This window comes from Salvelinus sp. IW2-2015, linkage group LG20, assembly GCF_002910315.2.
Source record: "Salvelinus sp. IW2-2015 linkage group LG20, ASM291031v2, whole genome shotgun sequence".
NCBI classification, from domain to species: Eukaryota; Metazoa; Chordata; class Actinopteri; order Salmoniformes; family Salmonidae; genus Salvelinus; species Salvelinus sp. IW2-2015.
This window is the reverse complement of record NC_036860.1, coordinates 39,789,599-39,815,924: the sequence shown is the minus strand read 5'-3', so window position 1 is coordinate 39,815,924 and position 26,326 is coordinate 39,789,599. Positions and strand designations below refer to the sequence as shown.

At 41.1% G+C, this 26,326-nt stretch overlaps 1 protein-coding gene across 2 annotated transcripts in view; it reads left to right on the top strand.

The window, feature by feature from the left end:
* The window catches only part of LOC111982121 (delta-sarcoglycan), a 98,106-nt gene that overhangs the window by 31,394 nt on the left and 40,386 nt on the right, over positions 1-26,326 (top strand). For both annotated transcript variants that reach the window (XM_024013693.2, XM_070449386.1), the window contains exons 3-5: positions 7,048-7,149; positions 14,193-14,280; positions 14,936-15,055. In XM_024013693.2, coding sequence (XP_023869461.1) covers positions 7,048-7,149; positions 14,193-14,280; positions 14,936-15,055 — 310 coding nt within the window. The remainder of the gene's footprint in view (positions 1-7,047; positions 7,150-14,192; positions 14,281-14,935; positions 15,056-26,326) is intronic.

Sequence of the window (26,326 nt, the reverse complement as noted above, 5' to 3'; positions counted from 1 at the left end):
TTGAAGCCAGCACTTCCCTTTGATGTTGTGCCTTGAAAACAAGGCTATTCAATCTCCCTGCTCAGAGTCAATAAAGCCCTGGTGTCGTAAATTTGTACATGCAGGTTTTTATGGAATCCTGGTCTAGTGGCATGGATCTGGGGGAGATGCTAGGAGGCTACGAAAAATACCTAATTTTAAGTGTCTCGCTGTGCAAACAGAGAGTGACGGGGAATGCTACAGAGGCACTTTAGTTTTTGCGGTCGTCTTGGAGGGAAACAAAGTTTGGAGGTGGTGGTGGTGGACAGTCAACTTCCCTCTGCTTGAGCGGTTCGGTCAGGTCAATTCCAGGACATTGCGTTTCATCATCAGCCCAGTCAATCAACGTCCAAACTGTGTCTCTTCAATTCGGAGAGAGCACAGTCACAATGTCAGGGCTTGAGCGTGACAATCACTGACTCTTCCTAGAAGCTCTCTCAGACTCCCTCATATCCACCTGAAAAAAAATAATAACTGTTTACAATTAGCGGTGAGAGATGAGATACTAAGAGGTGATAATTGCACGTTTTGGTCTTGTATCACGAGCGATCCATTACAGCTCTGCAACGGTAGGAGAGGGGGCTCTAGTGTGTTCTGGCACAGCAGTTTGTCTATTCACATATCAATCACTGTCATGGCACATCTTGATTCAGCACTCCTATAGGCGGCTCAGGGTTGTGTTGTACAGCCCGAATGAATATGAAGTTAATAGGAAATCTATAGCAGCTGACTGACAGTGAATCCCCCTCTCTTAAATCAGGGTCAAACTCAGATGGAGTGGTGTGCACACTTTGCCAGGTTAATTCAATGGGACAGATATCTCTCTCTCTCATCTCTCTCTCTTTCTGTGTCTCGCTCCTCTTCTTTTTTCCCCATCTCACTTTCTTTCCCTCTCTATTGTGTCTGTCTCCATTGTCTCTTTCCCTCTCTCCCAATCTCCCTCTATCTGCTCCTTTCTTTCCCTCTCACTATCTCTTACTCCCCTCCTCAAAGCCAACATACTCTTGATGGATGATGTGGTGTTGGCTTCTCTTTGCTTTGAAGGCCTCGATCAGTAGATGTGGTATTTGGATGCTGCGTAGAGAAATCTAAAAGGCAATTCCACTATATATTGTATATGTATGTACAGTTGAAGTCGGAAGTTTACATACACCTTAGCCAAATACAATTAAACTCAGTTTTTCACMATTTCTGACATTTAATCCTAGTAAGAATTCCCTGCCTTAGGTCAGTTAGGATCACCACTTTATTTTAAGAATGTGAAATGTCAGAATAATAGTATATAATGACCCACATTCCCAGTGGGTCAGAAGTTTACATATACTCAATTGGTATTTGGTAGAATTGACTTAAAATTGTTTAACTTGGGTCAAACATTTCAGGTAGCCTTCCACAAGCTTCCCACAACAAGTTGGGTGAATTTTGGCCCATTCCTCCTGACAGAGCTGGTGTAACTGAGTCAGGTTTGTAGGCCTCCTTGCTCGCACATGCTTTTTCAGTTCTGCCCACACATTTTCTATAGGATTGAGGTCAGGGTTTTGTGATGGCCACTCCAATACCTTGACTTCATTGTCCTTAAGCCATTTTGCCACAACTTTGGAAGTATGCTTGGGGTCATTGTCCATTTGGAAGACCCATTTGCGACCAAGCTTTAACTTCCTGACTGATGTCTTGAGAGGTTGCTTCAATATATATCCACATAATTTTCCTGCCCTCATGATGCCATCTATTTTGTGAATTGCACCAGTCCCTCCTGCAGAAAAGCACCCTCACAACATGATGCTGCCACCCCCGTGCTTCACGGTTGGGATGGTATTCTTCGGCTTGCAAGCGTCCCCTTTTTCCTCCAAACATAACGATGGTCAATTGGCCAAACAGTTCTATTTTTGTTTCATCAGACCAGAGGACATTTCTCCAAAAAGTACAATCTTTGTCCCCATGTGCAGTTGCAAAGCGTAGTATGGCGGTTTTGGAGCAGTGGCTTCTTCCTTGCTGAGCAGCCTTTCAGGTTATGTCGATATAGGACGTGTTTTACTGTGGAAATAGATACTTTTGTACCCATTTGCTCCAGCATCTTCACAGGGTCCTTTGCTGTTGTTCTGGGATTGATTTGCACTTCTCACCCCAAAGTACGTTCATCTCTAGGAGACAGAATTTGTCTCCTTCCTGAACGGTATGATGGCTGTGTGGTCCAATGGTGTTTATACTTGCATACTATTGTTTGTACAGATGAACGTGGTACCTTCAGGCGTTTGGAAATTGCTCCCAAGGATGAACCAGACTTGTGGAGGTCTACAATTTTTTTCTGAGGTCTTGGTTGATTTCTTTTGATTTTCCCATGATGTCAAGCAAAGAGGGACTGAGTTTGAAGGTAGGCCTTGAAATAAATCCACAGGTACACCTCCAATTGACTCAAATTATGTCAATTAGCCTATCAGAAGATTCTAAAGCCATGACATAATTTTCTGTAATTTCCAAGCTGTTTAAAGGCACAGTCAACTTAGTGTATGTAAACTGCTGACCCACTGGAATTGTGATACAGTGAATTATAAGTGAAATAATCTTTCTGTTAACAGTTGTTGGAAACATTACTTGTGTCATGCACAAAGTAGATGTCCCAAAACTATAGTTTGTTAACAAGAAATTTGTGGAGTGGTTGAAAAATTAGTTTTAATGACTCCAAACTGAGTGTATGTAAACTTCCGACTTCAACTGTATATATATAGCTACATGACCACAGCAGAATTGCAGCTATCACTTGTGGACTAAGTGGAATCGTCTGCAAGACGGGCTGAGGTGTTGTAATTTGAAACCAGAGGGTTGAAACTTTTTATCAGTGCATTGTCAAAATGTATTACTGAGGAGTTAGAGCTGAAGTAGCAAGCAAGCCACTAGGGTGGCAAAGGAGCGTTGAAAGAGCACCAAATGTTCTGAGCTAGACATTTGTCTGTTTTGTCATTTCTTTTTTTCTTTTTTCACTTCAGGACAAGTTGTAGTGACAAAGGCATTTGAAGTGAAAAAAACGTCTGTCATTTCAAATGCGAAAATCATATCTACACATGCTTCAGGATCACATAATTCCCACATTTTCACCTATAGCATATAGCTTATTGTTTGTTTTCATGTCCTGTGATCTGCAATTGAACATTATATCCTTCATTCAGGGGTTAAAACTGTAAGCTGCTGGAAGGGGTGTTGTAATTTAAGCTATGGTAATCCTTAAGTATGATCACATCGTATATCCTGATAGATTGTAGTGTATTAGACTTTATGAATCATGGCTGGGCTGTGTGCTGAGGAATTTTGTAATCCCATTCTATATGTTAATGAACCATGCCATGGTGTAACGATCGTCTAAGGGAGGAGACCAAAACGCAGCGTGGTAAGTGTTCATGCCTTTATTAGAAAAGTGAACACTATGACAAAAATAACAAAGAGATAAACGAAAATCGAACAACACGAAACATTTCTGTCTGGTACAGACACAAAGACAGAAAACAACTACCCACAAAACACAGGTGGGAAAAGGCTACCTAAGTATGGTTCTCAATCAAAGACAACGATTGAGAACCACACCCGGCCAAACACACAGCAATAGAAAACATAGAACACAAAACATAGAATGCCCACCCCAACTCACGCCCTGACCAAACCAAAATAGAGACATAAAAAGGATCTCTAAGGTCAGGGTGTGACACATGGCCTCCAACCCTCTCTAAAATAGTTACATCTATTTCCACTACAACAACAACCTACTGTTTTACCGGACAATATGAACTAGGCCTAAAGCTCATCTGTTCTTTTCCGTCAGTCTTCTTATTATATCCACTGATGTGTTACACTTACTTTACATGATTCAGTAGAATAGTTTTTCGGCAATTGAATAAGTGCAATGACTCAGTCGGGGAAGGAATGTTTGCTAATAATTTAAACTCAAATAGGCTGTCATGCAGAGATTGCAAAGGAAAAGTACTGTCTCTCCTAGTAAAATACATGATTTTATAGAAAAAGCGAACTAATAATTTTCTCTGTTCGTCAAAAAGATGTTTAAATCATCTCACTTTATTTGTTCTTGGCTCAAGTGATGAGGGAATAAGTTACATGTTGATGCTGTCATTAGATAATAGCTCTGAGGTTCCTCAATATTGACATTATGAATCATAGGGATTTCAAGGTGTCCCACACTTTCTCTCCGGTTGTGGAGTGAGTCTGTGTACTGTATGTGTGTCTGTGTGTGTGTGTGTGTGGTGTGTGTTGTGTGTGGTGTGTTGTTGTGTGTGTGGTGTGTGTGTGTGTGTGGTGTGTGTGTGTGTGTGTGTGTGTGTGTGTGTGGTGTGTGTGTGTGTGTGTGTGTGTGTGTACGCCATCTTGTGTGTTTTTGTGCACATCTGTGTGTGTATGTGTGAGCGCACGCACTTGCTTCTCCACCGTCTCAAAGCGTCCTTTGTCCCAGACACTGCCCCATCACCTTGTGTCTCCTGCCCAGTCCACTACGCCTGGCACAGCTTGACAGCTTGGTTCTGTTCAGCAGGTAGGTCACCTGTACTGATGCATGTGCATTCATTAGCTAACAGGGGGCGAACAACCTCCTGACTCTCATGCAAATGTGTGCTGCTGCTGTGTCGTCGTCTCCTTTTGTCAGCGTGGCAGATAAGATCTGCTGGCTTGGCGGAGAGGACCCTTAACAGCTGTCGACAAGGAGCAGTGTTGTTTTGGCTGTGTGCTTCGCTCCCGCTGGCTCACCGCCATCCCTCAGTTACATCAAGAGATGGAATCTATATCTTAGCCAGGGACAATGTCGCACACACACTGACACAGGCAGACCAGCAGGGAGGCACCCACATAAATGCAGGCAGGCACGCATGCACACATGCTCACACACACACTACACATGCAAGCTACACACAAGCCACACACGCTCCATTCCCATTCTTGGGTCCACAATAAATATCAAACTCCCAGAGCAGTGACATTCGTGCCAAGATGTGTTGAGTGGAAATCAATTTACTCCTTGATGCTGCATAAACTGTGGCATGCGAGTGAAGGTTTGTTGATTCCCGACGGACCGGAGCGATGTGGAGCGGGGAGAGGAGAGTAGAGGAAAATAGAGAAAAACAGAGAAGAGAGGAGAAGACACACCTGAGTGTACTGGTGCTCCTCTGTCAATGAGTGCCTATCTGCATTATTCATGACATGCCTCCTGCCTGTCCTCCCCGCACCACCCCGCACCATACTGCTCACTCAGAGAGAGAGGGAGTAGGGAGAGAGGGAGTAGAGAGAGAGAGCAAGCGAACACTGGCTGTTGCATTCCCATACCCAAATACGTGTGTGTGTGGGAGGTAAGAGATTATGGCTATGTCACCTCGAATTGTCCAGGATATTAGGTTTTGATACCTTTCAACTGTTTTGTCCAAAAACATTCCAGGAATAGTCCAGCACCGGTTTCAAACCCCCAGGGTACATTGCCAGAAAGTTTCTCAAAGATGAAAAAGTCTCCCTTTTCATAATGGTGAAGTTTCTTCCCACTGGGGCGAAAAATTGGTTGATCAACGTTGCTGCCACATCATTTCAACAAAAAAATCTATGTGATAATGTTKAGTCAACGTGGAAAACTGATTGGATTTGAAAAAAGTAATCAACATAGGGAACTGGCTGTTTATCACCTAACTTTTAACCTAAATCCAATGACWTGGTGATATTTGTTGTTGATTTCACATTGAATTCACATTAGTTGACAACTCAACCAAATGTAAATCAAAACTAGACGCTGAAATTACATCTTTACTCAGTGGGTTGTTAGCTGTGTTACTCTCATGTTGCGCTCTTTTGGGAGAGGTGCAAGGATCACAAAATCGGTGAAATTCCTGGAATTCGAGTTTCCTACAGTACTCAGAGATCTGTGCATTTATACACAGTGCCACAGCATGTCTCAGATGCTCAAACTCCTGGGATGTGAGTTTCTGTAACAGAGGGAGAGATGAAGAGGATGAACAAGTGACTATTTCAACTATTGTGCGTCTTCAGTGATGGTTCAGATAGCTTCTGAAATGGAAGAGCTGTGGGGGTAACGAGTGAATAATATTACAGCAAAAGCAGGACAGAGTGAATCCGAATCTTTGATGTAAATCAATGGCTGAATCTGATGATGAAGACAGTCACTTTCCTCCATAGAGGGAAGGTGGACATACTGCGGCCAAAAAATATAGATCTAGTCATCACATAGGCTTTTGCCTTCTTCAAAGTGTCTATGCTACTTACATTTAGCAGCTATATCATCTCATATGGTTTGCCGATCCACAGGATAGATATATACATATTCACGCCACGTTCAGGTCTCACTTACTTTACATTTCTCAGTATCTTGTCAGAATTGGAATAGAGTTGGTAGAAAGAGGTGGGCAGACGGAGAGAGTAGGGATTGTCAGAAGGTGTTTTAAAGCATTCAGATCCAGAGGGATTGCACAGGTCTTGATCTCCATTTGGTAATGCTCCTCAGAACTCAGGATCAAATATGGTGAAAAAAAGAGGCTTGGTTTCTCCTGATGATCACATGGAGGAATAGAGAGAGAATGAGAGCTCCTGTCTCTTATCAGACAAGTATACCATCTTTACAGTGATCCACCATGCTTATTTATTGATCAGGGGAAGCAAAAGGTCAAAGTCAAACCTGTTGGAATCAAAGGCGCTCTGTGAACTCCTCTCTGTTCTCCAAAGCTCTGCTCATCGTTGTTTGATATCCTTTAGTCTGACATGGTTCAGTAACACAGAGAAACGGATAGGGGCTTTGTGAACACGGTTCCAATATTCAGTGCTTGATATTGTGGTATTCATGCCTTCACTGTAGCTAGTTGATTTATGCCTATATCAAGATGTTTATATCCAAAGAAGTATGGATGGGATGAATTCATGATATGTGTGCATTAGTACCAATTTTGTATTACACATTTAATATTTATGTCTTTGGATGGAACTCTCTCAACTCATACTTAAATATTGACCATATCCTATTCCTTTTCTCTTTCTATACAGGATGGTATGGGCAACTTAAGAATAACGGAGAAGGGCCTGAAACTGGAGGGGGACTCTGAGTTTCTTCAACCTCTGTATGCTAAAGAAATTCAGTCCAGACCAGTAAGTACTGCCCCTGACACTTCCACCACCAAATAACATTTTAATTGTCATATGCTTCGTAAACAACAGGAGTTGAGTCAAAGTGAAATGATTACTTACTACCCTTCCCAACAATGCAGAATACAATCAAAAATAAAACATTATAATAATATAATAAAATTGTAACACGAGGAGTAAATACACAATGAGCAATGATAGCTTGGCTATATAGCCCCAAAATGGAGGTATCGTAATACCCATAAAACCTAGTGGTCAAACAGGGAAATGGCTCCAATCGTTTTTCCACCATTTATTTTTCCCATCGGGAATTTTAGAAACAATTAAAATAAGGGCTGTGTTTCATGTAGGCATTTTGATAACTATGTAAATCTCTCTCAGACGGGGTGGCTTTTATCAATATATTTCGGCTCTATTTACTCTCAGACTACAAATCCCTGCAAGGTCTGGCACGTAATCTCTAGCTAACACCTTTGCTCACAGGTATTGTGTCAATTTAAAATTTGCACAAGACAGTTCACAGAATTGTCAATTTAAAGACATTTTGCCAATTTATTCATTACTAAATGTAGCTAACATTAGATTGTTAATCCAGAGATTCATACTTTTGCCTTGATTCGGCAGTCTCGTCCAGATCATCATGGCATTTGTAGTTTTTTATGATAGCCACATTAGCAGCTAATTAGCATTTCATTTTTGGAGGGTCAATACAAGCATTGATTAAATATTAAATAAATATTGATTAAATATGAAATAAATATTGATTAAAGTCACCTTGTCCAAAAGAGATTTAGACTGTTATCAAAACCCCACGCCAGCGTAAGCCTACATGAAACACAAAGTTTTTCTAAAATCCCCTACGGGAAAAATGAATGGTGGAAAAACGATTGGAATCATTTCCTTATTTGACCGCTAGGTTTTATGGTTATTATGACTCATACTGTGGTACTCTATATACATAGGGTACCAGTAGCGAGTCGATGTGCAGGTGACAAGGAAATTGAGGTAGGTATGGGTAAAGTGACTAGGTAACAGGATAGATAGACGTAGCAGCAGCATATGTGATGAGTGTGGAAGTGGTGTGTGTGTGTGTGTGTGTGTGTGTGTGTGTGTGTGTGTGTGTGTGTGTGTGTGTGTGTGTGTGTGTGTGTGTGTGTGTGTGTGTGTGTGTGTGTGTGTGTGTGGTCTCTTATACACATCTAGATGTGTATAAGAGACAGGTGTGTGTGTGTGTGTGTGTGTGTGTGTGTGGGTAGAGTCCAGTGTGTCCATAGAGTCAATGCAGATTGTCCCGGGTAGCTATTTGGTTAACTATTTAGCAGTCTTATGGCTTGGGGGTGGCTCTTCAGGAGCCTTTTGGTGCCAGACTTAGCGCACTGGTACCGTTTGCCATGCGGTAGTACAGAGAACAGTCTATGACTTGGGTGGCTGGGGTCTGACAATTTTTAGGGCTTTCCTCTAATTTTTCCTTGTATAGAGGTCCTGGATGGCAGGGAGTTCGGCCCCAGTGATGTACTGGGCCGTACGCACTACCCTCTGTAGCGCCTTGCGGTCGAATGCCGATCAGTTGCCATACCAAGCGGTGTTGCAGCCAGTCAAGATTCTCTCAATGGTACAGCTGTAGAAATTTTGGAGGATCTGAGGGCCCATACCAAATCTTTTCAGCCTCCTGAGGGGGATGAGGCATTGTTGTGCCCTCTTAACGACTAAGTTGGTGGGTTTGGACAATGATAGGTCCTTAGCAATGTGGACACTGAGGAACTTAAAGCTCTGGACGCACTCCACTACAGCCCCGTTGATGTGAATGTGGGCGTGTTCGGGCCTCCATTTCCTGCAGTCCACGATAACCTCTTTTGTCTTGCCCACGTTGAGGTAGAGGTTTTAGTCCTGACATCACGCAGTCGTGGATGAACAGAGAGTACAGGAGGGGACTAAGCATGCACCGCTACGGGGGCCTTGTGTTGATGGTCAGCGTGGCGGATGTGTTGTCACCTACCCTCACCACCTGGGGGCAGCCCATCAGGAAGTACAGGATCCAGTTGCAGAGGGAGGTGGTCAGTCCCAGGGACCTTAGCTTAGTGATGACCTTGGAGGGCACTATGGTGTTGAACGCTGAGCTGTAGTCTATGAACAGCATTCTCACATAGTTGTTCCTTTTGTCCAGGTGGGAACGGGCAGTGTGGAGTGCAATAGAGATCTGTGGATCTGTTTGGGTGGGAAATGCGAATTGGAGTTGGTCAAGGGATTCTGGGATGATGGTGTTGATGTGAGCCATGACCAGCCTTTCAAAACATTGCATAGCTACGGATGTGAGCGCTACGGGGCAGTAGTCATTTAGACAGGTTACCTTGGCATTCATGGGCACAGAGATGATGTTGGTCTGCTTGAAACATGTAGGTATTACAGACTTGGCCAGGGAGAGGTTGAAAATGTCAGTGAAGACACTTGCCAGCTGGTCAGTACGCATCCTGGTAATCAATCTGGCCCTGAGGACTTGTGAATGTTAACCTGTTTAAAGGTCTTACTCAGTGTAGTCATCCGGAACAGCTGGTGCTCTCACACATGGTTCATTGTTGCTTGGCTCGAAGCGACCATAGAAGGCATTTAGTCTGGTAGGCTCACTTTGCTGGGAAGCTCTCTGCTGGTTCTCATTTTGAAATCCGTGATGGTTTGCAAGCCCTGTCAAATCCAACAAGTGTCAGAGCCGGTGTAGTAGAATGTGATCTTAGTCCTGTATTGATGCTTTGCCTGTTTGATGGTTTGTCAGAAGGCGTAGAGGGATTTCTTATAAATGTCCGGATTAATCCATGGCTCCTGGTTAGGATATGTACGTCTGTCACTGTGGGAACGACAGCGTCAATGCACTTATTAATGAAGCCGGTGACTGATGTGGTAAACTCCTCAATGACATCGGATGAATCCCGGAACATATTCCAGTCTGTGTTAGCGAAATAGTCCTGTAGCTTAGCATCCTCTTCATCAGACCACTTCCGTACTGAGCGCTTCACTGGTACTTCTTGTTTAAGTTTTTGCTTGTAAGCGGAGATCAGGAGGATAGAGTTATGGTCATATTTGCCAAAGGTTTACAAAAGAGGGAGAGTAGTATCAGAGAGAGGTGATGTCATAGGAGATGGAGCGATAGACGCTCACTCACACTCTGCCTGGCAGTAATAATACCACAGAGCATGCATTGGATGGATAGCTTGATAATGTGCAGAGCCGCATGCTTTATCTCATCTGTCTAGCACCAGCAGAGAAAGAGAGAGAGAGAGAGAGCTGGCCAACAACGGCGGAGGTGAGTGGAATAGTAATTATCGATAGAGGTGAGAAATGGGAGAAGACAGTTGTCTGGTCCAAGGGGGATAAAGAGAAAGAGATAGAAAACCCTAAGCAAGGATCCTCTCTACTGCTTTTTCCCTCCATCTCTCTCTTGTTCCTCTCTCGCTCTCTTTCTTCTCCAATTCTTCTCCCTCTCCCACATAGTATACTGTATTAGGGTTGTTCCACCAATTGGGTGCCTTTGAGAAGTGTAGCATGAAAGAAAATTCTAATAATTTACGCCACGTTCAGGTCTCACTTAACACTTCATAACATTATAAACAACATTCATCTCAGGGAATTTTGCCATCAAAATGTATCTGATATTACATAATATGATTAGAATAAGCATTATAATAGCAATAATTGGCTTTTACAACTTAAATTTCTTCTGTACATCCATTACACTAGGCCTATAGCCTATCACGTGAACAGTCAGAAGGGGAACAATTATTTTACAGTCTTCACAAGTCGTTTACATCTGCAAGGCCATAAGAGTCATGAATTAAACATGCTGGCATCCAGGATGTTTGGTATAAGGAAAGAAAAACATGCAAGGGTGAGGAGCATGCAGGAGAGGGTCATGGAGGAGCCACGGCTGTGTCCTTTGGTGGGCAGAGGAGTCGACTATGTCAGAGTAGCTGTGGTGGAACTGGAAGCGGTGGCTGGTTGGCCGGCAAAAGTAGGAGGCAGGTCCAGAAGGAGGTGAGGAGTGGGAAGGAAGGTAGAGGTGAGGGTGGAGGCGGTCTGGGGAGGGGTGTTTAGAGGCCAGGGAGCGATGCTGGGCAGCTGGGGAGTTTCTTAGACCTGGAAGGGGGGGTGAGGCATCAGATGGCATGGCATCAAGCTTACTGTATTTATATAACCTACCTAAACAAGTCTGATCTTGCAAGCTCACATTCTGTTTCACTGCAAGTGAAGTGAAGCCAGTGTGAGCACAGTAGTCAATCTGGTTTCACAAGGGTACTCTATTTGATTAAATATGGAGTGTAATCTTTAATGTTTGCATAATGTGTTTGGGACATACTGACCCATCAGCTCATGGGATGCCTTCTTCGGGATCTGTTCGATAGCCAGAGCTCTCACACAACCCAGCTCCTCTGTCAACTCAGTGTAGGACAACTCCASGTTCACCCTGCACAGGAGGAACAATAGTTTATCATCTTTCAATGTTAGGGCTGCATTCCAAATGGAACACTATTTCCTAGACAGGGCGTCAGTGTAGACATCTTTGATAGTTACCTTTACTGGTGCCTATGTCCACAATGATTCATACTAACTGGAGTGCCACAACCTAAAACAATTTCAGTCCCCTACAATCAATGAACGTTTTCCCTCTCATTCAGGTACTACACAAACAAACCACATCCTCTTCTCCTTGGTATCTTTCTTGTAACAAACCCTATGATTTCTAGAGTTGGCCTCCAGTACATTAAARTTTCACTCTTTCTGTTCTGACAATTAGCCAAATGTTAGCTTGATCTTTTATCAGACTGTGTCATATAGCTAACTCATATGTATAGCCAACTTCTATGGTAATATTGCATGACAACAATCATAMAATAGGAGTTGGCAAGACATCATAAACAGATCTGGGACCAGGCTAGCCAAATGTTGATTTTCTGTGTGGGAAAGAAATGATTTATTSTTTCATAAATCCATAACACATACTATAAAAACCTTTTTGAGTCACTAAAGGGCTGTAGGCTAACCAGAATGACATTATCTGACAAACACTTTCTTTGTTTGTGTCTGTATAGGTTCATCCATCACACATGGATAAGTCATCACCTGATCAGGGACAGTCATAGTGGACCAAACTCAAAGTATTCCATCCTATCTAGTTCATTTAAGGTTGGGTAATTTCAGTAATATAGTAATACAGTAATATACTAACTACCAGGAGCTAACAGTACAATCGTAGAAATAGATCTCTGCCAGACAGGAAAACCATGTCAGAAAACCTGATAGACTGAAGTTGTAGCATAGATAGCTTCTACTGTTGTCTAGTAGCCATATTCTACATGGTAGCTAGCTATATTCAGAGAGGATTTTGTCACATTGACACAATTATATTCGTTATAGAATAAAAATCAAATTTTATCAATTACATGTGGAAAAACACATTTGAGTCAACATTAGCTAGCTAACCAGCAGCAGATGAAACAGAAAGTTAATTATCTTCCCTGTCTCTATCCCCGGTTTTAGTTTGCGGCTATCACTGTCCAACTGGCTAGATTTTACTAGCCAATACTAGTGACAAACTTAGTTATGTTATCGATTCATGGCAGTACACAAACAAAATCTAGCTCACTTATTTTGCTAGCTAGAAAAATAAATATACATAAATTCATTCAGAAACAGAGGAAGAGGAGAGCTMGTTAGAACAAGCTAACATTAGCTGCTACCTCACAGCTACCAGTAGCGAACGTCAAGCTGCAATTTATTCAGGGCAGTAAATAGACTTTTTAACAAAATCATTTTGTCTTTCATGTGACAATATTGATAAAACATTATCATAAACAATTGAACAAATGTATTACCTAAACTGATCTAACTTATTTGCATTTTGAAACTGTCAAAATAGCACTTCACATACTGACTTTTGGGTGAAGTAAAAAAGAAAGTTCCCGCCCATAAAGCCCTAAACCAATTATATCTATTTGTAGCTTATGCTGTCATGTGTAAATGACAGTTTTCAGGAATACAATTGGTGAGTGGACGGCAGTGATATTAAGGGTGAAACCATCAAAACTATGACTCTGAAAGGTTTTAGTGCCGAGTAAAGTAACAGGGTTGACGATTTCAAAAATCCCATTCTGTCATGTGCAACACTGCTGGCTCATCCATGGCAAGGATGTTGCTCTCCTTTATTCTCTTTTTCAATCGTTGCAGTACTCACTGAAGTTCACTCGTAAACAATTTATTTAGACCCAGTGTTTATTTGCTGAAATGTGTGCCGATGCCGGGCTATTCAAAGGGACAGGCGTTTAATTTAAGATTTATGGTATATTAAAGGGCATTTCATTTAATAAAACAGGCTTTTAAAATACAATATGTGTGCACAATTTCTACTTAAAATATCAAAGGGATGCAAAAGACACTCATTTTGTGGAACAAACCATTAATAGGGATGAGAGGCGGCACAATCAGTGTACATGAAAGCAGGTCCTAACGATACACACTGTTGCAGGAGAAAGAGTCTGGGAGGCTAGAAATTCAATTCCATGAATCGCAGGAGAACAAGAACCATTCCTGCTTGTGCCAGTGGGACCTAATATACTAAAAGAACAATATGACATAACCTCTTAATTCGAATCTCATGTGCTCAACCACATTGTTAAAGTGATGTATGTCTATTCAGGAATATCAATATTTTGTTTATTTACTGTACTGCTTAGCTGAAAGGAACCTTGATAAGCAYGAAGGGCCATAATATTATCTCTAATATACATGAGATGCATTATCTTGCCGGCTTTAAGCGCAACACAATGGCTGCCTGCTATCTTTAATTAAGAACTTGACTGAAGCATGCAAGATTAATCTGGCACGTAAGACAGATCCAGGGTTCAGACGTGATTTGCATTCCAGATTGGCTCTTGACTTGTGGGCTAATGGAAATGATCTGTAAAACATACAGTCCTAGTTACACACTCACACTAGGGTCACTATCGTTGGGTTTGTGTTTGGTGAACTGCATTGTTTGTTTACTTGCTTTGTCTCCGCAGGGCAGCCCACTGTTACTGCAATCCTCCAAAAATGTGTCCATCAATATCCTCAATGGGAAGAATCAGCTGGTCACACAACTTATTGCAGGTAATATCATGCAACACGATCGGAGACAGTCACACATCCATGGAGGGTTTGTCCTAATATGGACACCGTACAACGCAATGAAAATCCATTGACATGGATGAGAGTTCTCTTTTGTTCCAAACAGACATTTCGATCCATGAACAGCTACAGACAAACACTACTCCCATGGTAAACTGCAGTGACATTTGTCTTCTGGCTGTTGATTATCGTGCAAAGATGTTGAGTGGATCAGTGAGCAATAGGAATACGGTATGCTAGAGGCTCCACTCAAGACACAGCGAAGCAGAATCAATTGTTTTCATGACGTGTCAGTCGCCCTCTGCTCAGATCGCTTGTTTCTCCCCACGACATGAAACCATTTCAGGATCATCCAAGTAAAGGAGTTGTTTTTTCTCTGCTGTTTGTTGTACTATCAATAACAGTTTGTTTTGGTGTCGGGCTGTGTTTATTCTATATTTTCTTATTTCCCCATTCTCTCAGTAGTTGTGTTTTGATCTGCTTTACTTTGTCTTACTCTTGAAGTATTTGACTGTAGTTATAGTTCAGTTATTGTCTCTTTGCATAAATCAAGCTGTCTTTCTTGGTTTTTCATATAGCAGCTACCTGTTAAACTAGAACTTCACTGACTTTTCCTGACACCTTTTGCTCTGTCCAGGATCCAGTGGAGTGCATGCACGAGGGAAGATGTTGGAAGTGAAATCTAGCACAGGGAAGCTGCTGTTCTCTGCTGATGATCAGGAGGTGGTGGTGGGAGCAGAGAGGCTACGGGTGACAGGTAAGTTACTGGACCAGACACTGCATTATACTCAAAAGTCTACTAGCAATTTATTGAACTGGAGTTTTAAACTCGACTGCTCACCATCTTTCAGTGTGGTGATCTTCTGGATGTAATCATTTTACAGTTAATTGAAATTTAGCAAAAAATTGCTGCCATTTGACAGCTAGTCAACAATTGAATGAACAATCATCACAGACAAAATAATAATTGACAACTCACATTTAAAGAACAGCCTAACATAAATTAGACTATAAGACATAAAAGACTCTGAGTCTAAGTTTTCTATAAGGGACGATGAGTGATTCTGTATTATTTTGATTTGGAGAAATCATCCAATTATGTTGAACAAGAGCAGATTCCGTCACTTTTATGTTGTATAAGATTGTTACAGTATTTGAGTAAGGTAATCAAAAGTATGTAGAAAAAAACAAATCCAATMATTTCAATCATTCATTCACATTCATAGAAAAAGGGTGAACATTTTCAGATTGTTTTTCGTGCATTTGATCATCTCTGAACATCCCTCCCAAGGCAGCAATTACTCACCCTCATCTACATTTATTTCCCCCCTAGAGCTCCTCAGCCAGAGTTCATTACCCTATTCAACTCAGCTATATTTCGGTTGAATGCATTCAGTTGTGCAACTGACTAGGTATCCCCTTTCTCTTCCCTTCCACTAAGCACAGGGATGCAGAGAAAGAGGGAGGGAGTGGTACAGAGAGAGAGAGAGAGAGAGAGAGAGAGAGGGTAGGGAAAGATAAGAAATGTAGTGATGTTTCTTCAATTACTCCATTTATCTCTGACCCTTTTTGATGGGGCTGCCAAGGGCCACAGGGTTCATCAAACGCCTTGGCAACCACAGTCGTCAGTCAAAAAGCCTTCTTAGTTCTAAATAGGCCTCTGTTGTACTAATAGTTTCTGTGCATATGTGTGGTTGGGCATGCAGGCATACAGTATATGTGTATATGCTTGCGTGCGTGCATGCATTCGTATGTGTGTGTGCATCCATGCCTGTCTGCGTGTGCTCCAAACCATGCCAAACAACAGCTGTATGAATCAATAAATATAGCCAATGATCTCAGGCCTGGGAAAGCTGCTGCTGACCCCTTCCCTCCGTCATTCCGTCCATCAGGCAGGATGAAGTGAGGCCAGATTCCTATAAAACTGTCACATGCCATTACCAAATGAATGCTTTTGTCCAAACAATAAAATGCATAATTATGCTGAGCATATAACTTTAATTGGCCCAACTGAGGTCATTGGAAATCTATGATAGAGCTTTTGCTGCATTCATTAGGCATTTATTGCACTATCTACTGTAAAAACTGATCCAGGAAGCCGCCGGATCCAATGGGGAATAGGGGAGGTGTTTGGAATCATGCTAACTTTGCAATTTGGTGCTAGCTGTGATATGAAGTAAATCAAGATCTCTAAAAAACTAATCAACTCCCTGAAATGATTGTATTTTTTATTACACAAGAGCGACAGGTGCTGCGTCCAGAGAACATAACAAGCAACTTCGGGATAAGAATATAGCCTTTGATTGGTGGCAAAAGCAACCTGCGACTTAAATGTGACATTAATTGGCTTTCAGAGGCAAAAATTGAGTTTAATTGTTTCATTCGTATGTGTCTCGCTTTGTAACACAAGGCTCAATCAGTGCTGCAGGGTAACACTTGATTACAGTGTTCTGCAACTCTTTCAAGACGGTCTCCAAATTGAGCGTTGCTATATAAATCCACAGTAGGCGTAGTGTAACTGTATCCATCTGAAAGCAATGAAGTGAAAATATAAAGCTCGACACTTGAGGAAAACAAAAGTGAAATATTTCTGACAAGAGCACTGGAGGAAGTGAGTTTGATTGTGATCCTTGATGCCCCCATCAAAATGCATGGATTAATGTCCAATGAGAGAGCCCTGAGAGACTGCATGGCTGTATTGAATTGCATTACATTGCTGTAATGCAATTCAAAGTTTAACTGTTTACTGTTGCTTTTACATAACGTTTTCAAGTTCCTCACAAGGTGGATATGATTTATATATTTTTTTGTTTATCAATACACCATTGTGGAGCAGAATAGTGTTATGAATTATCAGTTAGAGCAATTGTTTTCAGAGTAATATTATGGTAATACTGTACGTCACTGAATAAGCCAGAAGCCCGAAGAACCATAATGGTTGTATACTGTACACGAGACCACACACTGTGCACTCTGGAGACCTTTAATCAAGACAGAGTGAGCTGTGACCCAATGGCAGTGTACTTTGTATATACAGTTGAAGTCGGAAGTTTACATAAACTTAGGTTGGAGTCATTAAAACTAGTTTTTCAACCACTCCACAAATTTCTTGTTAACAAACTATATAGTTTTGTGCATGACACAAGTAATTTTTCCAACAATTGTTGACAGACAAATTATTTCACTTATAATTCACTGTATCACAATTCCAGTGGGTCAGAAGTTTACATACACTAAGTTGACTGTGACTTTAAACAGCTTGGAAAATTCCASAAAATGATGACATGGCTTTAGAAGCTTCTGATAGGCTAATTAACATCATTTGAGTCAATTGGAGGTGTACCTGTGGATGTATTTCAAGGCCTACCTTCAAACTCAGTGCCTCTTTGCTTGACATCATAGGAAAATCAAAAGAAATCAGGCAAGACCTCCTTGGGAGCAATTTCCAAACRCCTGAAGGTACCACGTTCATCTGTACAAACAATAGTACGCAAGTATAAACACCATGGGACCACGCAGCCGTCATACCGCTCAAGAAGGAGATGCGTTCTGTTTCCTAGAGATGAACGTACTTTGGTGCGAAAAGTGCAAATCAATCCCAGAACAACAGCAAAGGACCTTGTGAAGATGCTGGAGGAAACAGGTACAAAAGTTTCTATATCCACAGTAAAACGAGTCCTATATCGACATAAACTGAAAGGCTGCTCAGCAAGGAAGAAGCCACTGCTCCAAAACCGCCATAAAAAAGCCAGACAATGGTTTGCAACTGCACATGGGGACAAAGATCGCACTTTTTGGAGAAATGGTCTGATGAAACAAAAATAGAACTGTTTGGCCATAATGACCATCATTATGCCTGTCTCTTATACACATCTAGATGTGTATAAGAGAGAGGGTGGCAGCATAATGTTGTGGGGGTGCTTTGCTGCAGGAGGGACTGGTGCACATCAGGCAGGAAAATTATGTGGATATATTGAAGCAACATCTCAAGACATCAGTGAGGAAGTTAAAGCKTGGTCGCAAATGGGTCTTCCAAATGGACAATGACCCCAAGCATACTTCCAAAGTTGTGGCAAAATGGCTTAAGGACAACAAAGTCAAGGTATTGGAGTGGCCATCACAAAGCCCTGACCTCAATCCTATAGAAAATGTGTGGGCAGAACTGAAAAAGAGTGTGCGAGCAAGGAGGCCTACAAACCTGACTCAGTTACACCAGCTCTGTCCGGAGGAATGGGCCGAAATTCACCGAACATTTTGTGGGAAGCTTGTGGAAGGCTAGCAGAAACGTTTGACTCAAGTTAAACAATTTAAAGGCATTGCTACCAAATATTAATTGAGTGTATGTAAACCTCTGACCCACTGGGAATGTGGTGAAAGAAATAAAAGCTGAAAGAAATAATTATCTGTACTATTATTCTGACATTTTACATTCTTAAAATAAAGTAGTGATCCTAACTGACCTAAGACAGTGAATTTTTACTAGGATTAAATGTCAGGAATTGTGAAAAACTGAGTTTAAATGTGTTTGGCTAAGGTGTATGTAAACTTCCGACTTCAACTGTACATTCTCGTGAGCCAGCCCAGTACAGTACAGAAGTGCCACGAGCAGTCTACAGCGATCCTCCATCGTCTTCCCTAGGAAACCACACGTAATCAATTACACAGGAAAAACAATGGGAGAAAATAATGAATTAGCCTGGAATGCAAGGACACAATGGAGCACTCCTTTGTGGTAATTCAAATCTGCTTGTAACAGGGAATTCCAGATTTTTAATGGAGCATGCTCAATAGAGTATTCCCATATTCCCCCCATCCCTCTCTATCCCCGTCTCTCCCATACCATAATTAGCAGGAGTCCACAGAATAATGACATTACCTGCTGCTGTTTTTTTGTTATAATTATAATTAAAGGCTCATTGATTAGCCTCAATTAGAGCCCATTGACTCACTGCAGTGGAGGCTAATTTAAATTGAATAGCACACTTAATAACCACATCAGTACACTGATGAGGGAGGAGCCCGGAAACAAATATGTTAAGAAAGGGATACTGTGAGATTCTGGCAGATGCCCTTTTTATCTCTCTGCGTACAGTAGGAAAGAAGTTAGAGGTAGTTTCGCGAAACAATGCTAAGCTAGGGTATGCAAAACTATCGCTAAATCATATCATACTGCATGCAGACATAAAAATCACCACGTTATTAGAATTGCACAGATGATGTGGCAAACCCCATTTTAGATGCTACAAAGGGGGATGTCAATGTGGATTGAGAGAAGCAACGTGCAGAAAGTAGTCCCATCCATTAGTGATGTGTCTGTCTCTTCACACATTAACCACATCACCCAGAGAGTAATCACTACGCCAGTCCAGATGCTTGATCTAACAGATGGGGCAGACAATGCCAACTCCATAATATTTTTACAATCCCTAGTCCATAATATGACACCCATCAGAGAAAATGGGAAATGTTTAATTCATATCAGGTTTATGAGGAGAGCATGATACAGATACAGATATCACCCTGTGGCCAAACAACCATGCCTTTATTTTCTTCCTATCTACTGCATCTATTATGGTGGTCTTCAGACTTTCAGCTGTGATGTGTATTACAGTGTATGACTGCTGGAGAGCCACTTGACCTGACCTCAGTTTCCTCCACTCTCAGCCAGTATCTAATTACTGTATAGGGCTAGGGTCACATCCACTCATGGAGGGTGGCTACCTGGCAGTGCTGGTCCAGACTGTTGATGATGGGGTTACAACCCTAAAGCAGGTGGCCAGCGATCCCCTTTGACCTGGTTAATTTGGGGTCACAGTCTTACAGTCCTGGTGCTCTAGGTTGTTGTTAGAATCCACTGCTCTGTATCGGTGTCCAGTAGTCCGCATGGGCTGAAGTGGTCTATAGCCTCATGCCTTGTGCTTCCCAGGGTTCAGTGCACCTTGTGTCTGCTGTAAGAAAAAAAAAGAGAGAAATAGTGTGAGAGAGAAAGATAAAGAGAGAGAATAGATAGATAATGGGTTTCTGTACAGCACTTTGAGATATCAGCTGATGTACGAAGGGCTATATAAATACATTTGATTTGATTTGATAATGAGAGAGTGTATGAGAGAGAGAGCGAGAGAGACCTGGAACTGTGAAGTACTGTATATCCTTTCCTAGAAATAGTAATGGAGTAATGGAAATATGACAGTAATGATAACCAAACCTTATTTATGTTTCAGCTTCTGCATTACCATCAACATTATAGCCAAGTCATTCCTGAATATGATGACATTCATCCATTTCACTTCATTCTCTTCCTCAGTTTATCCACCTCCCTCCCTCTCTCTCTCTCTTTGTGGCTCCAGMTTTCAGTAAGAAGATCATAAAGAGCAGCAGGGTTTTACTGTGTGACGGGTGTCATACATGACATTTATTTAAGGCGCGAGAGGGAGACTACATTTCACCATTTGATCAGGTCTGAATGGGGAATGTGCTTTGCAAAGTGACCATTGGATTTCTGTCAGGTGACCATGCTAAGTAGATGATAAAGAATCCATAAAAGCCAGTGAGTTATACCCTCTGCTTCTCTGCACTCTGCTTTACCTGGGCCTCTTCCTAGGGCTTGGTTTCACGGTCCACATAAATCGAGCCCACCACAGGTCACAAAGCTAGATTAGATTGTAACCGTGAAGTCAGTACAGTCTCAGGGTTTACAGCACTGAGTGTCTCTGACAAACAAGATGTGTTTGAGAGCCCGGCAGGCCATTTGAAAAATCATGGAGGCATTGTTTGCCTACCAAGTCTTGTTTATACAGAGCTTCAGAAAGTATTCACACCCCTTTACTTTGTCCACATTTTGTTTTGTTACAGCCTGAATTTTAAATGGATTACATTTAGATTGTGTGTCACTGATCAACACACAATACACCATAATGTCAAAGTGGAATAATGTAAAAAATATATATATTATAATTTGAAAAGCTGAAATGTCTTGAGTCAATAAATATTCAACCCCTTTGTTATCACAAGCCTAAATAACTGTTAGGAGTAAAGATTTGCCCAACAAGTCAGATAATAAKTTGCATGGACTCACTCTGTGTGCAATAATGGTGTTCAACATAATTTTTGAATGACTACCTCATCTCTGTAACCCACACATACAATTATCTGTAAGGTCCCTCAGTCGAGCAGTGAATTTCAAGCATAGATTCAACGACAAAGATCAGGGAGGTTTTCCAATGCCTCGCAAAGAAGGGTACCTATTGGTAGATGAGTATAAAACAGACAATGAATATCCCTTTGAGCATGGTGAAGTTATTCATTACACTTTGGATGGTCTATCAATACACCAAACCCCTACCGCTCAAGAATTTCACCACGATTTGGTGATTTTAAACCAGTTACAGAGTTAAATGGCTGTGATAGGAGATAGCTGAGGATGGATCAGCAACATTATAGTTACTCCACAATACCCACCTAAATGACAGAATGAAAAGAAGGAAGCCTGTACAGAATAGCAAATATTCCAAACCATGCATCCTTTTTGCAATAAGGCACTAAGGTAATACTGCAAAAAATGTGTCAAAGAAATGAACTTTTTTCCTGAATACAAAGCATTATTTTGGGGGCAAATCCAACACAACAAACACATCACCGAGTATCACTCTTCATATTTTCAAGCATGGTGGTGGTTGCATCATGTTATGGGTATGCTTGTCATCGGCAAGGACAATGGAGTTTTTTTAGGATAAAAATAAATGGAATAGGGCTAAGCACAGGCAAAGTCCTAGAGGAAGACCTGGTTCAGTCTGCTTTCCAACAGACACTGGGAGACAAATCCACCTTTCAGCAGGACAATAACCTAAAATGTAAGGCCAAATATACTGGAGTTACTTACCAAGACAACATTAAATGTTCCTGAGTGGACTAATTACAGTTTGGACTTAAATCTGCTTGAAAATCTATGCCAAGACTGATCTTTTTCAAATGGCTGTTCAGCAATGATCAACAACCAACTTGACAGAGCTTAATTAAGAATTTTTTWAAGAAAGATGGGAAAATATTGTACAATCCAGGTATGCAAAGCTCTTAGAGACCCAAAAGACTCACAGCTGTAATCACTGCCAAAGGTGATTCTAACATGTATTGACTAAGGGGGTTGAATACTTATCTAATCAAAATACATGAATGAATTTCCTGTTAATTAATTATTATTATTTTAGAATTGTTCTTCCACTTTGACATTACAGAGTGTTTTATGTAGATCGTTAACCAAAAATTACAATTAAATCCATTTTAATCCCAATTTGTAACTCAACAAATTTGTGGAAAACATAAAAGGGTGTGAATATTTTCTGAAGGCACAGTACTGTATGTCACTGGCATTACAGACGTATAATGTTTTTCTTCTCATTTTGAGGATATATAATTCCTGTYAAGGATATGTGAGAGGGAGGATGGTCTAGGTGTTGATGTATACCTCGCTTCCAATGAAAATAGCATCTAACTGCATCCACCATGATAACTAATGGTATCTTGGAACATGGATGGCATTGGTAATGGACTGAAATGTAAGCCTGAGAATCTTTAGATGACTTTTGCAGCAGTATGAGATCGGTTTTCGATTTACAATGACTGTCCTCTTGTATWTACTGTATATSTGACAAATCACACCAGATCTTCACATCAGATCTTTTTCAGAGCTGATCTGATTAGTCAAAAGACCAATTAGTGAAAAAAATATCAGAATTGGGCTGTCTGTCTAAATATAGCCAACGTGCATTATATAGTTCCACCCTAAACCGGGCTTTGGCTTTATTGAAATTAAAGAGTAACCTTGGAATGAAGTAGTTTACGGTATACACAATAAGAATAGACAGACCAATGAGATATTGCTACTAACAGTTATCCAAACAGTGATGCCCATTCCTTTTTTACTTGTTCACTTTATTCTTGCAATGGGCCTGTTGTTCTAATGATTCCTCCCAAGGTCTGGTCAAGGACACACAGGCATTGCACACAACACACACACACACCACACACCACACACACACACACACACACACACACACAAACACACACACACACACACACACACACACACACACACACACACACACACATACTGTACAAACACACACTCATCAGTGTGATATCACTCTTCCAGACTGTGGCTGCCCGGAGCTTGATTAACCACAAGGCACAGTGATGTGTTCCACAGCTCCATGTACGGCTCCATGCTACAGTAGCTCCTTGGGTGACAAATGGCCTGGTAGCAGAGGATGATGTTATCGGCCCCACTGACACTCTGTTCTCCCATCCCGCTCCATCTCCCTCTATACTAGGCGCCTACTACGGGTGTGAGCACTGAAGTTTGTAGCTATAAACCGGATGACCAGATGACAGTACAGTACTTGAAAGCCACTGTGAAATCATGATTTTGCAAATATAGTACTTCATGTACGGGTGTGAGCACTGCAGTTTGTAGCTATAAACTGGATGAGCAGATTGACAGTAGACTACTTGAAAGCCACTGTGAAATCATGACGTTGCAAATATAGTACTTACAAGTATATAGAAAATCAATACATACAGTTAACAGATAGCCTACATTTACTTGCAATTGTGCATCAAAAATGATCGGCTACAAAATAAATATGTTCTGGTGTAATTAAACATCACTCTCACGCCATCTGCAGTAGTCTCCTTAAAATACTTTACTGCTTGCTTTTACTAACAAACTATTTCCCCGTTTAATATCTACAAGTTATCAGTCCCTGTTGAGCCATGTTCTTGATGCAGTCCCACATGAAAAAATGGTTTACTATAGAATACTACAGTACTTACTATTAAATTCTATAGTAAATTGTAGAATACTATACTACACTATTTAATTTGCATATACACTGCCCATTCCCCTCCACCATATCGCAATTTGTCCACCTATAAGTGAGAAATCTATGCCAAGTATAGTCCATAAATTGTGTTCCCAACGGGTTATAGAAAAGAACAGAAGCTCTGAACTAGCCTGTAGAGACTCCCAGTCTCACATAGCTACAGGTTATGGAAAATGTGGTATTTTACTGTTTCTCCAGTAGGTTTCCTGAAGGAGAAAGACTCCATTTCTATGTCAAAGATAACAAAACAAAACCACTACAGTAAATACTACAGTAATGTCTGCAAAACACTACAGTAAATACTAAAGTATACTACAGTCCRCAAAAACACTATAGTAAATACTACAGTATACTACAATCTGCAAAAACACGACATTAATTACTATAGTATTTACTAAAGTTTTATTTTACTACAGTAGTTATACTATAGTTAACTGTAAATACTACAGTATACTACAGTAAATACAACAGTATTKACTGTAGTGTTTTTGCCTACTTTGGTCCTCAAACACACTACAGTGAATACTCCAGTAAAGTCTGCAGAAACACTACAGTGAATTCTATAATATTTATACCATAGTATACCATTTTTTTTTTTTTATATGTGGGGTGTGCTCTTCTCCTAAACACCGCTTTCACCAATGCAACCATCCCACCCCTGTCTGACTTACTCCAACAAAAAGGCTGATGCTAAATGTATTTAATTATAATCTGCTGCAATCTAGTGTACTACTAAGGATCCCTGGAGCACTCTTCAACTGTACATCACGTCCAAGAACCTACTTCTCYGCAACACTCAAGTGCACTTTTGTTCCAGGAGCGAGAACCACTTTCACTATAAAAGGTCCACCGGGTCCTTGGAAACAAACTTATGTAATTCTGCCGCTAAATGGCACTGCACCCAAGGCAGATATATAGTTCCAATTTTCCTGCATTCGGCCACCTGGATTTTGCTCTCTCTGAGTACTATTGCTGGAATCCTATTTATGGATGCTGCACTGGTGTTTCCATTAATTGGAAATAAATTACATTTTATTTGTCACATACAACGAATACAACAGGTGTAGACTTTACCATGAAATGCTTACTTACAAACCCTTTCCCAACAATGCATAGTTAAAAAGTAAAAACATATGCAAATAAAAATAGAAAATAGTAMAATAAATAACAATAACGAGGCTATATACAAATCAAATCTAATTTTATTTGTCACATGTTTCATAAACAACAGKTGTAGGCTAACAGTGAAATTCTTACTTACGGGCCCTTCYTAACAATGCAGAATTWAAAAAAATAGATATAGTAAGAAAATAAAAAAATATAGAAAAATAATAACACAAGGAATAAATACACAATGAGTAACAATAACTTGGCAATATACACGGGGTACTAGGTAATTGAGGTACATACACTATATATACAAAAGTATGTGGACACCCCTTCAAATTAGTGGATTCAACTATTTTAGCCACACCCGTTGCTGACAGGTGTATAAAATTGAGCACACAGGCATGCAATCTCTACAGACAAACATTGTCAGTAGAATGGCCTTATTAATGAAGAGCTCAGTGACTTTAAACGTGGCACTGTCATAGGATGCCACCTTTCCAGCAAGTCAGTTCGTCAAATATCTGCCCTGCTAGAGCTGTCCTGGACAACTGTAAGTGCTGTTATTGTGAAGTGGAAACGTCAAGGATCAACAACGGCTCGGCCATGAAATGGTAGCCCACACAAGCTCACAGAACAGRACAGYGGGAATGCTGAAGTGTGTTGCATGTAAAAATTGTCTGTCCTCGGTTGCAACACTCACTACTGAGTTCTAAACTGCCTCTGGAAGCAACGTCAGCACAAGAACTGTTTGTCGGGAGGTTCATGAAATGGGTTTCCATKGCCGAGCAGCCGCACACAAGCATAAGATTACCATGCCTAATGCCAAGAGTCGGCTGGAGTGGTGTAAAGCTCRCCACCATTGGACTCTGGAGCTGTGGAAACGCATTCTCTGGAGTGATGAATCACGCTTCAACGTCTGCCAGTCTGACGGACTAATCTGGGTTTGGTGGACGCCAGGAGAACGCTACCTGCACGAATGCATAGTGCCAACTGTAAAGTTTAGTGGAGGAGGAATAATGATCTGGCACTGTTTTTCATGG